At 40.6% G+C, this 16,136-nt stretch overlaps 1 protein-coding gene across 1 annotated transcript in view; it reads right to left on the bottom strand.

Annotated features, from left to right (window-relative positions):
* ABI2 (abl interactor 2) overlaps nt 1-16,065 on the bottom strand; it is a 118,201-nt gene extending 102,136 nt beyond the window's left edge. Inside the window, 1 exon segment of the mRNA XM_046659356.1 lies at nt 15,587-16,065. Within this exon segment, the coding sequence (XP_046515312.1) occupies nt 15,587-15,703 (117 nt within the window). The 5' untranslated portion in view covers nt 15,704-16,065.
* Nucleotides 16,066-16,136: the final 71 nt, after the last annotated feature.

Raw genomic sequence — 16,136 nt, 5'->3', positions numbered from 1 at the left:
GTAATATCTGGCATTTTAAGTCACAGTAAATTAGAAATACCTCTAAGTTATTAATTGCCTTTATTTATACCTGGATTGACAAAATTCTGAAAATATCAAACACTGAAATCTAACAAAATAAGGCCATTTGAGAACCTATGTATTTTCTCCACAGTTCTGAAATAATTTTAACTACAATTACAACACTGGACCAATTATAGATTGATTTCCTTTCTCATATTTATATTTTCTATCTACAAAAAAAAAAAGTATCCATTATGAGGACAGACACAGGGTAGATCTACAGAGATAATAGATCTTAAAAGTTCTCATCATAAGAAAAAAATTCTGTATCTACATATGGCGATGGATGTTAACTGGACCTCTTGTGGTCATCATTTTGCAATATATACAAATATCAAATCATTATGTTGTATACATGAAACTAATATAATGTTGGATGTCAATTATACCTCAATATTAAAAAAATAATAGTAAGCAGTAGCAGAGAACAAATTTAAATGCATCACAGTTTCTCTCCCTTCCCAAAAACCACTAACAAATGTCTTAACAGTAACATACCAAGTATTACAATGTTTGCAGGGCCAAGAAAAAAATGAAAACCACAATGACAATTAAATTAAATGGCGAGTACTATGCTAAATAATCCTTTTGGGGACCAGAAGTGTATCAGTCAGAATTCAGTTATAAGAAATAGTGCCACATTTTTCAAAGAAATAGAAAAAACAATCCTAAAATTCATATAGAATCACAGACAACCCCAAATAGCCAAAGCAATCCTGAAAAAGAAGAACAAAGCTGGAGGCATCACATTTCCTCATTTCAAACTATTTACAAAACTAGAGTAATCCAAACAATATGGTACTGGCATAAAAATAGACACAATGATGGAAGAGAATCGAGAGCCCAGAAAGAAATCCTCACGTATAGAGTCAACTAACATTCGACAAAGGAGCCAAGAATACTCAACGGAGAAGGCACAGTCTCTTGAATAAATGGTGCTGGGAAAACTGGAGAGCCACATAGAGAAGCATGAAATTGGACCCCTACATACACTGCCCACAAAAATTCACTCAAAACAGATTAAAGACTTACACATAAGACCTGAAACTGTAAACCTAGAAGAAAACACAGGGAAAAAGCTTCTTGACATTGGTCTTGGCAACTATGTTTTGGATATGACACCAAAAGGATAAGCAACAAAAGCAAAAACGAACAAGTGAGACTATAACCAAATAAAAAGCTTCTACACAGCAAAGGAAACCAACAACAAAATGAAAGGGGAACCTACAGAATGGGAGAAAACAAGTGCAAATCATATAGCTGATAAGGGGTTAATATCCAAAATATATAAGGAACTCATACAACCCAAGAGCAAAAAAACGCAATTAAAAAATGGGCAGTGGAACTGAATACAGAGTTTTCTAAAGACATACAGATGGCCAACAGGTACATGAAAAGGTGCTCAACATCACTACTCATCATGGAAATGAAAAGCAAAACCACAATGAGATATCACCTCAGGCTATCATCAAAAAGTAAAAGAGCTAAGTGTTGGTGAGGATGTGGAGAAAAAGGAAACTTCGGGCACTGTTGGTGGGAATGCAAATTGGTATATTCACTATGAAAAAAAAAAAAGAATGGAGGTTCCTTAAAAAATTTAAAATAGAACTACCATATGATCCAGCTATTCCACTTCTGGGTATTTATCCAAAGAACACGAAAACACTAATTCAAAAAGATACATGCACCCCCATGTCACTGCAGCATTATTTACAACAGACATGGACACCACCTACGTGCCCATTGACAGATGAATGGATAAAGAAGATATGGTGTATATATAGACAATGGAATAGTACTCAGCCATTAAAAAATAGATGAAATCCTGCCATTTGCAACAACATGCATGGACCTTGAGGGTACTATGCTAAGTGAAATAAGTCAGACAGAGAAAGACAAATACCATACGATTTCATTCATATGTGGAATAAATAAATAAATGCACAAACAAAACAAAAACAAAAACACAAACACAAAAACAGTCTGACAGTTACCAAAGATCAGTGGTAACCAGAGGGGAAGCAGGGTTGGGGGAGGATGAAATGGGTAGGTGCAGTCAACTGTATGGCGATGGATGGAAACTAGATTTTGGTAGTGACCACACTTTAGTGTATAGAGAAGTTGAATTACAATGCTGCACACATGAAACTTACATAATGTTACAAGCCAATGCTAGCTTGATTAAAAAAAATTTTTTTAAATAATTCATGAAAATTTTCCAAATTGGAAGAAGGCTCTACATTCACAGATCAAAGAAGTGCAATGAACCTTGAACATAAGCAGAAAGAAAACTATACCAACGCATATCAAACTCAACTTGCTAAAAAACAGTGAGAAAGAGAAAATCTTCTAAGCAGCCAGAGAAAATAAGACATTACCCTACAAATGAACAAAGATAAGCATGAAAGCAAATTTTTTATTTGAAACAATGTAAGGCAGAAAATAGCGCAGCACCACCTTTAAAACACTGAAAGTAAAGTACTTTCCACACAGAATTCTATACCCAACAAAACTACCTTTCAAAAACGAAGGTAAAGGAAAGATGTTTTCAAAAACACAAGAGTAAAACAATTCATCACCAAGAGATCTACACAGGAATTGATAAAGAAGTCCTATAGGCAGAAGGAAAATACCACCACATAGAAATATAGATCTACACAAAGGAATGAAAAGTACCAGAAATGTTAATCACATGGATAAACACACAATTTTTTAAACTTATTTAAATTTTTTAAAAGATAACTGACTAAACAAAAATTAAGAAGAATGTATTTCAGGTTTTATAACAAATGTATACATAAAATGGGATGATGAAAATGTTCTGGAATTAGAATTCATGATGGCCACACAACTATGTAAATATGTTAAAAACCACTGAATTTTTTTTTTTAAAGATTTTTTATTTTTTCCTTTTTCTCCCCAAAGCCCCCCGGTACATAGTTGTATATTCTTCGTTGTGGGTCCTTCTAGTTGTGGCACGTGGGACGCCGCCTCAGCGTGGTTTGATGAGCAGTGCCATGTCCGCGCCCAGGATTCGAACCAACGAAACACTGGGTCGCCTGCAGCGGAGCACGCGGACTTAACCACTCGGCCACGGGGCCAGCCCCAAAACCACTGAATTTTTTACTTTAAAATGGTTAAAACGGTGAGTTCCATGTTAATGTGAATGGTATCTCAATTAAAAGTAAAAAAAGAAAAAAACAATGAAATAGGGTTTTATCAAAGTGACAACAATTGCTACCTTTGGGAAGGAAAGGAAGACACCAGGATTAGAGCAGTGGCCAAAGAGGACTTGACCTAATTTACGTATTTTGTGTCAAAAGAGCCTACGTACAAATAACATCAAATAATATTAAATCAATCTAAATTAACCAGATTTTAATCTACTTAAAAAAAAAAAACGCATGTTAATAACTCTAGAGATCCAATCTTCAATCATTTGCTTCAAAAGAAGAAAAAGCTGGGGCATGATGCCTTGTCATCACATGCACATAACACATTTACACCACAAACTAAATTGCTGGCATTAAATTTATTATGTGTAGATTTTATTACCTACACATGAATAAATTTCATAATTATACATAATACATTATAAACAAACTATGGATGAGAAGAACCTAGAAACAATATAAATTTAATGTCAATAAATTTAAATTTCTTCTTATCTCAAAGAGAGTACAATATATTAAGCTAAGCAATTCAAAACCATTTTGTGAACCTTGCTTGCTCGTCTAGATTTAGGATAAAAGGATTTGGGGGGAAGAGAAGGAATCATTATTCCAGCACCATCTCCTGGCAGGAGGCCTGTGGCACCACACACTGGAAAAGGCTGGCATCCCTAGTTGGCTCCCCATGCAGTCTTGCTTGGTAGGCTCTGGATGTTCCTAACAATGCATCTTCTTGCCTCTATTCAAAGTCTTCAACAGATAAGTGGATAAAACCAAATAATGGTCAGCAAGAACAAGAAAAGAAAAACAGTACCATGTTATATTTAGTTCAAACCCCACTAATTCAGAATTTCAGACAGAGGCTCTTCATAGAAATCAAACTGGTAACAGAGCTAGACTGTTAGCTCCATGAGTTACCTACACTGATCTTCCAGCATGGACACATGTTCAATAAATATTTTTTGAATGAACAATAAGAAAAAAATATATAATAAAAAATTTTAAATGGTGTGAGTCGTAAGCGCAATCATTTTACTCAACATGGGGATACAGGCAAAAAAAAAAATGAACACACTTCCTCTCTTCACAGAATTTTAGTTTAGCAGAGTCAGAAGTAAGCCTGAGTTTACTTATCTGACGCTTAAAAACAGGAATATTCCCCTGCTTACTTCCCAAGAAGAGGGAGATCAGCTCAGACTCGATGAGCATCCCTTACAGAACAAGTCCTGCACTAAGTGAAAGTAACTGAAGCGCTGAATTAACTGCAGCACCAGCCATGTGACACAGCACTGTCAATTCTGTCAGTCACAACCACACTAAATATGCTGGAAAAACAGAAAGCACCAACTTCATTCACCTGTACATAAATCTACAAACTCTTCAAATTTGGAACACTAATTTATTTCACTGCTCTCAAAAAGATATTTTTTACTGCTTGCTACAAAAGACCTAATTTTGTCATTTAAAAAATATTTACTGAATGCCTATTTTCTCCAGGCAGTGTTTCAGGTGCTGATACTGAAAAAAAGACAAAACTCCTGGCTTCATGGGCGCCCATGCCAGGGGATGGAGACAGACAAAGAGACAAATAAGATACATTGTATGTTAAACGACAAGTAGTATGAAGAAAAATAAAGCACGGAAAGAAAAGTACAAGCAGAAAAGAGTGTGAACAAAGGGCAGGAGTGTGTTATAATTTTACATGGCTCAGAAAGAGTCATCAAGCAGGTGACATTTGAGCAAAAGCCTGGAGGAGGTAAAAGATCCAGTCATACAATGATCCGGGGGATGAGTACTCCTGGCAGAGGGCATAACAAATGCAAAGGGAAAAAGGTCCTGAGGCAGAAGTACGCCACATACGTTCAACACAAAGAGGCCCAAGTGGCTGGTGTTGAGAGAAGAAAGGAGAGGAGCAGAAGACGTGACTCAGGATTAGAAGCTAGAACATTTGTGGCTCGCAGGCGATTTTAAGGACTCCAGTTTCTCCACCGAGTGAGACGGAAAGTCTCTGAGTGTTCTGAACAGAAGAGTGACATGATCTGACTTAGATTTTTAAAAGACTGCTCTGGCTGCTGTTCTAAGACTAGCTAAAGGCTTTTGCTATAATCTAAGTGAGCGATGATGGTGGCTTGGACCAGGGTGGGAGCAGGGGAGGTGGTGAGCAGTAGTCAGATGCAGACATGTGAAGATAGAGCCACCTGTTAGCCAATGCACAAGAGAACAGTCAAGAACGGTACCCAGGCTTTTGGCTTAAGTATCAAGGAGATCAGAGTTGCCATTTACTGGCACAGGAGGGACTATGGGAAAAGCTACATCCAAATACTGTGGTAGGCTGAACAGTGGCCCCCAAAGATGACTACATCCTAATACCTGGAACCTGTGAAATGTTACCTTACATGACAAAAGGGATTCTGCAAGTGAGACGAAATCTTGAGATGGGGAGATTATCCGAGCAGGCCCAATATAATCACGAGGGTCTTTACAAGAGGGAAGCAGAGGATCAGAGTCCGAGAAGGCAATGTGATGACAGAAGCAAAGGAGAGAAGGGGATGCGATGCTGGAAACAGGGACAGAAAGATGTGAAAACAAAGGCAGAGGTCAGTGATGCCACTGCTGGCTTGGAAGCTTAAAGAGGCTCATGAGCTAAGGAATGCGGGCAGCCTCTAGAAGCTGGAAAAGGCAAGAAAACCGACTCTCCCTTGGAGCCTCCAGAAACGACACAGTTCTGCGGCCCAATTCAGATGTGTGATCTTCAGAACTATAAAATAATAAGTCCATGCTGTTTAAAGTAGCTAAATTTGTGGTAATTTGTTACAAGAGCAACAGGAATTAATAGAGATAGTGTGAATATTTATAAATTAATAATTATGTGTAGTATCTCAATTTTTGTTATTATAACAAAACCTCCTTCAGAATTTGAAAATCATATGAGTAGGACTATTAGGTTGTATACTCAAAAGGTAGTGTACCAAGTTAAATGTCTTAGCATTTTAAATACATTTCCTCATACATCTAGTTCAAGAGAGGAGCTATGATAGTCATAAACTAAATGATAACGTGGTCACATATGATCTCAACACTCACCTCCGAATTTCGCAGAATTTGTCACCTGATAGACACAAACTCTAGAAGGCCCACCCCACGTAAATCCCTCCATTCCAGCAAATGGCTGGAAAGGCTGAAAGTCATAGCGGTCACGCCACAGGTCACATAAAACCACAAAATGGACTAAGAGAAGGTGGGGAGGTTGGTTTTTATATTTATCGAAAGAGAGCATGAGGGGTAAAAGGTTAAGAAATCACTCTAAAGCAATTAAATTTGGGGACAAAGCCCTTGAACCCAGGACAGCCATAGCTAATATGTCACTATTTCTAGAAAATGAAAATACAATTATTTGTGTGTCTATGAATGTGAACTACAACTTTACATAATACATTTTAGTCATAAAAGCTGTGAAATTGTTTAACTAGAAAAATTCAACTGGGGGCTGGTCCAATGGCACAGTGCTTGAGTTTGGCATGCTCCGCTTCAACAATAGATGGGGGAAAAAAAGCACATAACAGGGGCCAACCCCATGCCCAAGTGGTTAAGGTTGCGCCCTCTGTTTCGGTGGCCCAGGGTTTCACCAGTCCGGATCCTGGGCGCAGACACGGCACTGCTCATCAGGCCATGCTGACGTGGCGTCCCACATAGCACAACCAGAGGCACTCACAGCTAGAATATACACCTATGTACTGGGGGGCTTTAGGGAGAAGATGAGCGGGATAAAAAGAAAAAAAGATTGGCAACAGATGTTAGCTCAGGTGCCAATCTTTAAAAACGAAAAAGCATATAATAAAATATAACATCCGTTCATGGTTAAAAGAAAATCGTCTTGGGGCCAGCCCAGTGGCATAATGGTTAAGTTTGTGTGCTGGGCGCAGATCTACACACCACTCACTCATCAAGACATGTTATGGAGACATCCCACATACAAAATAGAGGATAACTGGCACAGATGTTAGCTCAGGGCAATCTTCCTCAAGCAAAAAAAAAAAAAAAAAGAATCTCAGCAAACTAAGAATAAGTGCATCCCATTAATAAACCTAATAAAGTGCATCCACAAAAACCTATAGCTGATAGCACACTTAGTGGTGAAAGACCAGCTGCTTTCCCTCTAAGACTGAGAAGTCAAGGACAAAGGCTCTCACCACTCCTATTCAACATGCTTGAGGTCCTGGCCAGTGTCACAAGGCAAGCAAAAGAAATAAAAGGAAAAACGATTGGAAAGGAAGATATAAAACTGTCTTTATTTGCTGATGACATAATTGTCTACATAAAAAAAAAAAAGAATCTTCCCTCAAAAAAGATACTATGTTTAATACATAAGTTTAGCAAGCTCACAGGATAGAAGGTCACTATGCACAATTCAATCCTATTTCCGTACACTAGCAGTGAACAACTCAAAACTGAAATTTTTAAAAACAGTACTATTTACCATAGCGCCAAAAACATGAAATATTTAGGGACAAATATAACAAAATGTGCAAAATTTGTATTCTAAGGACTACAATGAAAGAGAAATCAAAGACGACCTAAACAAGTAGAGAAAAACACCAAGTCCATATATAGTTTAGAAGATTCAATACTGTCAAAACATCATTTTGCCCCAAAATGATCTACAGATTCAGGGAAATTCCATGAAAAATCCCAGTAGGTTTGCAGAAAACACACACAGAAAAAGCAAAGAACCTAGAATAGCAAAACAATTCTAACAAAGTAGAAGATTCACACACTTGATTTCAAGACTTACTATAAAGCTACAATGTGATATGAGCATATGATGCATACACAGACCACAGAACAATACAGTCCAAAACAGACCACACACGCAGTCAACTGATTTTCAGCCAAGGTGCCAAGAGAGCTCAACGGAGTCTTTTCCACAAACGGTTCTTGAACAATTAGATAGCCATTGGCAAAAAAACAATTCCTCACCCATACCTCACACCACATAGAAAAATTAATTCTAAATGGATCACAGACTTAACCTTAAAACCTAAAACTAAAAAACACCTAGAAGAAAAAACAGAAGAAAACCTTTGTGACTTTGGTTAGGCAAAGATTTCTTAGTTATAGCACCAAAAACATGAAACAAAAAGAAAAAACTGATGTATTGGACTTCATCAAAATTAAAAATGTCTGTTCTGTGAGAGACATTATTTATTTATTTATTTATTTATTTATTTTTATTTTTGAGGAAGACTAGACCTGAGCTAACTGCTGCCAATCTTCCTCTTTCTGCTGAAGAAGACGGGCCCTGAGCTAACATCCACGCCCATCTTCCTCTACTTTATATATGGGCGCCTACCACAGCATGGCTTTTGCCAAGTGGTGCCATGTCCACACCCGGGATCTGAACCAGTGAACCCCGGGCTGCTGAGAATTGGAACATGCGAACTTAACCTCTGTACCATCGTGCCGGCCCCTGTGAGAGACATTATTAAAATGAAAGGTTAAGTCACATACCTGGAGAGAATATTTGCAAAATACATATCTAGTAAATATTTGTATCCAGAATATATAAAGAACTCTTGAAACTCAACAATAAAAAAGCAAACAAAAAGATAGACAAAAGATTTGAACATACTTCACCAAAGATGATATACAGATGGTAAATGAGCACCTGACAAAATGCTTAACATCATTAGTTATGGGGAAAATGCAAAATAAAACCAGTCAGATATCACTAACACCTATCAGAACAGCTAAAATTTAAAAACCTGACAAAATCAAGTGCTGACAAGGATAAAGAATGACCGGAACTTTGCTGGTGGGAATGCAAAATGGTATCATCATTTTGGAAAAGAATTCAGCACTTTCTATAAAGTTATACCTACGTTTACCATATAACCCGGTAATCCTGCTGTTAAATATTTACTGTCAAGGCAAAGGGAAGGCAAGACCTGACAGATTCGCTCAAGCCCTAACAAGCTCTCGTGAGAGTCAGAAAGTCTACTACTTATCTAGAGAGCAAAAGGAAGCAGAGCAAAAGCTGAGGCCCTTATGCAGAGCAAAGCCCAAAGCACAGGGGCCGAAGGACTGAGGAGCCAGCGCCAGACTGCAGCTGAAGGTTTACAGCCTGCAGCGCTATCCTCAACAGGGCGATGGAAGGCTTCATCGACGCCACGGAGAACCAAGAGGTGATGAGAAACGGGATCAGGACAGTCTCTGGTAAACAGGGAAATGCGTGAGAAAAGGCCTCGCAGCAGCTCCTCTTGAGCCACCCACAACCTCACATTCCAGGAGAATCACAAGCCAAGACTCAGATGACCTGCGGTTCAAACCTGGCCTCTGTGGACACACGTAATGTCATCATGGAGCAAATTCCTTAAATTTACCCAACTGAGATAAAGACCTATGTCCCAACAACATCTGTCTGCAAATGTTTAGAGCTGTATTTATCACCGGCTAAAACCAGAAAATGTTACCTTGTGGGCGTTACACAACTGTGCAAACTCACCAGACCTCACAGGCCTGTGCACCCACAAAGGGTGAATTATATTCTGTGTGTGTCACACCTCAACAAGCCTGATTTTAAAATCAAATGAAAAAAATCCATGCTGGAAAAGACTCAAGGAAAAGCATTCTGTGGTCCAAAATTTCTACATCAAGGTCTATTACTTGTATAAGAAAGAAAAAGTCAGGGCCGGCCCGGTGGCGCAGTGGTTCAGTTCACACATTCCACTTGGGCGGCCCGGTTCGGATCCCAGGTGTGGACATGGCAGCGCTTGGCAAGCCATGCTGTGGCAGGCGTCCCACATATAGAGGAAGATGGGCACGGATGTTAGCTCAGGGCCAGTCTTCCTCAGCAAAAAGAGGATCTGTAGCAGATGCTAGCTCAGTGCTAATCTTCCTCAAAAAAAAAGAAAGAAAGAAAAAAGTAAAACTCTGTTCCTTGCAAGGTAATGACTACAAAGCCACACGGTAAGTAATGCTTAGAGAATATGAATGTCACTTATAATATCTAATAGAAAAAAACTACAGGACAAATGTAGAGGTAGTTACACTCAGTGTATAAAATAATTCAGTGCACAGTCTCTGGTACAGGCAAGTAGGTACTTCTGGCGTTTAGTGACTGTCTAACTAGTGTCTAATATATGTACAACATCCTATGCCTTATGGAAGGACATAAAAAATAACTAAGATATGACTCTATCCTCTAGCAGCTTTATATGTGGGACACAAAGCAAACGAAAAATTCAAAGTAGACAGTGTTGTTCCACATGCTACTCTATGAAACCAATCTATTAATAAGTCCCATAAAAATTCAACCATAAGCTATCACAAGTCTACAAATAGTCTAATATAATTTTCAGGGTATTTCCATAGATCTAACAAAAGACTAAGTTAAATTTTCAGGATGTTTCCATTCATCCACCAAAAGATTACATTTATACATACACACTTACATGCTACCGCGTACTATTAAAATTCCCTGCAATTTAGAAGGAAGGTGACACCAAAAGGATCTCATGCTCAAAAATATCTCCACTATATATCCTCCACATCAGTAAATCAGTGTGCTTATAAACTCTTCTCTGGGAGAGGAGAGAAGACTCCGAAGGAAGCACATCTATCCCACGGTCACAAATTAATCACAGCAAGCTAAGATGGCAGAGTGAAGGGAGAGCTCAGGGACGGCTGAGGAAAGCGCAATTTTGTCCCAGGAGGTTCTCCAGGGCAGCGCAAGATTCGATGCAGCTGGAGCCCCCACATCAATAAAGGGAAGGAAGAGGCCAATTAAGTACCCTGGAAAAGAAGGGGCAGAAAGCGCACAATGACAAAACTATTTAAAAATGTTATTTTAAAAATTAAATTAAAAATTAATTAAAATTTACGGGGCCGGCCCCCTGGCCAAGTGGTTAAGTTCGCCGCTCCGCTTCGGCGGCCCAGGGTTTCGCCGGTTCAGATCCTGGGCACAGACAGGGCACCGCTCGTCAGGCCATGCTGAGGCAGCATCCCACACGCCACAACCAGAAGGACCTACAACTAAAATATACAACTACGTACTGGGGGGATTGGGGGAGAAAAAGGAAAAGTAAAATCTTTTAAAAACTGAAATAAAATCTTTAAAAAAAATTAACATTTAAAATTTTCTTAATTATAAAAAGAGTAAGGGGCACAGAATATAATTTAGCCTGTGTCTGCAATGTTGTCAAAGGTCTTGATAAAGACTTTTGTCACTAAAAATCCAATCACCAAATGTCTCTGCTGGGAAGTCAGGACCAGTTTCTTTGAGAATGATAAACCTTGATCAAATCCCGATGAGTTAAGTCACCTCAATCTAGGGAAATTCAGTCTCCCTAATTCAGCCTGATGTCCACCTACGCGGTTCACTTCTCTCTGTGGAGGTAAAAGACAAAAGCCACCGGGAAGGATGCAAATATCAGTCCCCAAATTTCTACTCTCAAATGACCTTCTCTTTCTGCTTCTTCATTCTACTTGCTCTAAAGATTCCTCTATTTGTGACAGCAAAGAGAACTCACACACAAACACAAACCTCCTTTCTGTATACTCTATGACGTCCATAAAACAGTCAAGCCTAGCTCCATTAAAAGTTCCGTTTTAAAGTCCGGCACAGAGGTAATATAGAACATGAAGCCATTTTTATAAAACACGTGGTATATAGTTGTGTATCTCAAAAAGATTTAACAGTATAAATACCAGATATGTGTTCAAAATGATCAAGCAATTTTAAGTTTCTTCCTTAATACCTACTTGTATTTTCCAATAATTTTTCAACAATGAGCATGTGTTCCAATGGTTTTTATTAAATAAGAATTTTAAATCTTTATATCGTTTTAGTAATTACTTGTTTATGAAACTGGTAACAAGCCATGATTCTGCGATCTCCTTATAAATCTTTCAGGCAATTTTTAATAAACTCAGGGAGGATCCTGGCTAAATAAAGAGAAAAAAAGGAAAGCTACTAATGATCTCTCTCCTTACTAGTCAAAAGAAATACTTCAGATAGAATTTTAAGGTAATTTCTTAACTTCCGTTCTTCTGAGCAAATCCATGTTATTAGATGATTTTGCTCTTAATCCAAACAAAGGACAATGAGATTTTACTATGTATCTATGTGAATTATCACTCACAAAAAGGAGTAACTTTCCTTAATGAAAGGAAAAATGCAAATACAAACAAGTCGGTTTTTCAGATTTACTTTAGGAAAGTAACACCTATAGACTTATTTCATCTACCAGAACGTTAAAGCAACTCATTATTATAAAATGCTCCAATTTGTAAAAATGTAGATTCCAAGTTAATCAAAACATTTTAAAAAAATTTCTGGACACTTCCTAGACTAGGCATCAATGTTTATATTAATAAATGAAGAAAAGAAACCCAAGTCTTAGATGTATCTCAAAAAAAAAACAATCCTTAACAATTACTAAGTCCTTTTTTACAGGCAAGAAATAAAGAAAATCAATCGGGTAAGTATCAGCAAATTGTAATTACAGCTTTTTATCATCACATTTTAGGAAAAATATTTTTACTATCACTTCTTCTAGAGGTGAAAATAAACAAAATCATCTGAATTTTTACTAAAGGTGATTGTTAAATTTCTAATGTTAACTGCATTTATAACCTGGAAAACTACTACTTGCAACCCTGCTCTCCCTGTAGATTTTGTTTTAACACAGGTAACATCTGATCACTCCCAATGCCAACAGTATATCTGAAGAATATCTTTATAAGATAGAAACAGTTTAAACACAGTACAGTTGTTTTCAGAAGAAGAAAGCAATCACTTTCCTTTCTTTGCTCAATTTTCACACTAAATATAATCCACATTTAGAATATTCTCTTTTACCTTAATTTTTGGCTATTCCTATGCATAAAATCAGCTATTTAAGAACACTGAGCAAAGAACCTTACCATTTGTTACATATGATCCACAGATTTGTCTTTTTTCTGCTTTACAGGCAAAAATTACATTTCCACAAAGTAAAATGAGCATTGGGTTAGTCAACTTGAGCTAGTGGTTAGGGCACGATGCTATAATAAGGCTAAACTGACCACTTGATCACTGATCTCACCAATTAACTTTCCTCTACTGCAGGGTCACAGGCAGCATCCAAGCCCTGCCGGTCAGCTCTCTGGTCACAAGGAGAGCCAGCCAAATGTGCAGCTGGGTCAGCACAAATCCATTATCCCCAGGTTCTATTTATCAACTTTACTACAAACAAATCATGTAAGAGCCGTTAGCTTGGGAGAGAACACCAATAATATACCCACTGGATCCTAAAAGAGATGATAATCTAAGAGGTAAATGTGTAAAACCTCTTTTAGATGCTAAATTGAAGAAATATTTGTAAATCCATTCCATTTCTACTAATCAAATTTGTACTTTTTAAAATGCCACCACACTAAAATTTTGAGCCCCACTGCTATGACAGACAACGATGGCAGTAACATTCCTCTCTTCTCAACTGGAAGAAATGTATAAAATACATAAAAAGATGACAATCACTGATCCTTTTAACCGCTCAGCATTATTAATCCACGTACTTTTTACCTTTATGTACAACTATAATCTAAAAGGAAGAATACCTTCAAATTACAATAAAAACTCTCTTCCAAAGACAGAGAAATCTGTTTCTTTTTTGGTAATAACTGCAACCCCATCACCCTTCCACCCTCGGTTTTTCTTCTGACCTGTCACTCTTTCCCATGCCATGCTACGAGGCAATGGAAGGACCACTTCAGTCCTATAGCTGTGCATCCCCTAGAGACTGAACTCCCTGAGGACAGCACAGCTGCCACCAGGCCTTCTGCTCACCTGCAGTCCGTCAGAGCATAAAGTCACACACTCTATGTATTTGTGTGCGCACAGATCAGACTCCCCTACTAACTACACTACGAGATTCTGGAGACACTACGTGTGTCTCATCAACCTCTGACAGTGCCTGGCCACAGAAGACTTCAGGAGACATTTAGTGGAAAATTGAGCAACCGAACCTTTGAATCTTTCCTACCTCACTCACTATCAGCAAAGCAACCCACAAATGTGGACAACTGTACTTTTTGTAATAATCTTTGACCCAAGACACATTCTTTCTTTTCCTACTAGCCATACTTTCATCTGCCTCTCTGAAGGGAAAAGCCTTGTATTATGTCTGGTTCATCCTCCAAGACAAATATTTCCTACAAGATAATACAGAGTTCAGTATATGTTTAATCCAGTAAAATCTCACAAGATCATCTTTGATTAACCACGTGGTCCTTACACGATTTATAAACCTATGAAAAATTTTCACACCTTTTTTTTTTTAAGTTTACACTGAGACTTCAGAATGCTTCCCAATATAGCTGATGTTAAAACAGATGCCTGGAAAGACGGAGGTGGGAGCAACAAAAAAGACCACAGGGAAGAAACAATTTCACATACTTCCATTTCCACCTTTATCGCAAGAGAATTTAAATGGGAAGGGGGAAAAAAATGGAGGTAGAACCTGTGATTCAGAATAAGCCATGAATAAAACAAAAGATGCTGAATTTGCAAATTGTGCGTTTAAACCTATGCTTTCAAATAATTTTTTAAAGCAGAATTTTTTTAATCCACATAATCTTCTGCTTCATCCAGGCGCAGCTGGATCTCTCACCCAACATCCCTCGCCCACATATACATACACACACACACACACACACACACACACACAGCGCTCCCACCATCAGTCCCCGTGCCTAATAGCCATCACGGGGAAAATTACACCACAAGGATCATTTCCTAATTCTCTCCGAAAAATAGTGACAATTCTTTCTCCCCACAGGAAAATTACCTATGGGGGGGGGGGGGGGGGGGGGGGGACCCAGCTCATTATCATGCAGGTTCTCATTCTCCATAGGAAAAAAAATGGCAATAACTCCCACCAGGAGACAACTGCTCTCCCACTGTATCCCGGGTTAAAACCTAAAACACAAGCAAAGACCGGGTCTCTGGAGGTATTCACACGAGCAGGAACCGGAGGCGCCGTACTTGGCAGCAACGCAGCCCTCGCACACCCTCCGGGGCCGGGGGCCGTCCGTCCGCGCAGCCCGCCGCCCGGAGAGCAGGGCTCCGGCCGCAGGAAGGCCGACCCCGAGGCCGCCAGCCCGCACGCCGCCGGGAGCCGGGGCCGAGCGCGGGGGCGGCGGGGGCGGCGGCGAGGAGGCGGGGACGCGGCGCGCCGCCCGCGGACCGGCTCAGGGCTTCTCAGGACGCTCGGAGCCCACAATGTCCCCCACCCGGGGGACCCTCGCCGCGCCGCGGCCTCGCCCCGCGCCCCCCAGCCCGGCCTCCGCGCGCCGGCCGGGCGGCGTCGCACCTGGATGTAATTGTTCTCGCAGTAATCGGCCACCCGCTCCAGATTCGTGTAGCTGTCGAAGAGGGCCCGGCGGCCCCCCGGGATCTCCTCCTCCAGCAGCATCTGCAGCTCCGCCATCTTCACATCCTCCTCCTCCTCCTCAGGCAGCCCGCAGAGGCAGCGGCGGCGCCAGGGAAGCCCCGGGCTGCGAGAGGAGGCGCGGCGGCGGCGGCGGCGGCGGCGCGGAAGGAGCGAGGAGCACCCCCGCGCGCCGCAGGGGAGGGGGCGCAGGGGCGGGGGCGGGGCGCGAGCCGGCGGACTGCGAGGACGGTCACCGCGGCGACGGCCGGCCGGGCGCGCGCACGCGCGCTCCTCCCGCCGCCCCCGGCGCCCGAAAAAGATTCCCACCCGCGCCGCCGCCGCCGCCCCTCCCCCACTTCCGGCGTCTCCTAGCGACGGCGGAGCGGGGCCGCGGTGCGCGCCGTGCGCCGTGAGCCCGGCGGCCCCGCCGGTTGCGTGGCTGCGGAGGCCCCGCGGCTTTGTTCGCCAGGCGGGAGCGCGCGGCCGGCCC

The sequence above is a fragment of the Equus quagga genome, chromosome 4, assembly GCF_021613505.1.
Source record: "Equus quagga isolate Etosha38 chromosome 4, UCLA_HA_Equagga_1.0, whole genome shotgun sequence".
Classification (NCBI taxonomy): domain Eukaryota; kingdom Metazoa; phylum Chordata; class Mammalia; order Perissodactyla; family Equidae; genus Equus; species Equus quagga.
This window is presented reverse-complemented; position numbering and strand designations above follow the sequence as displayed.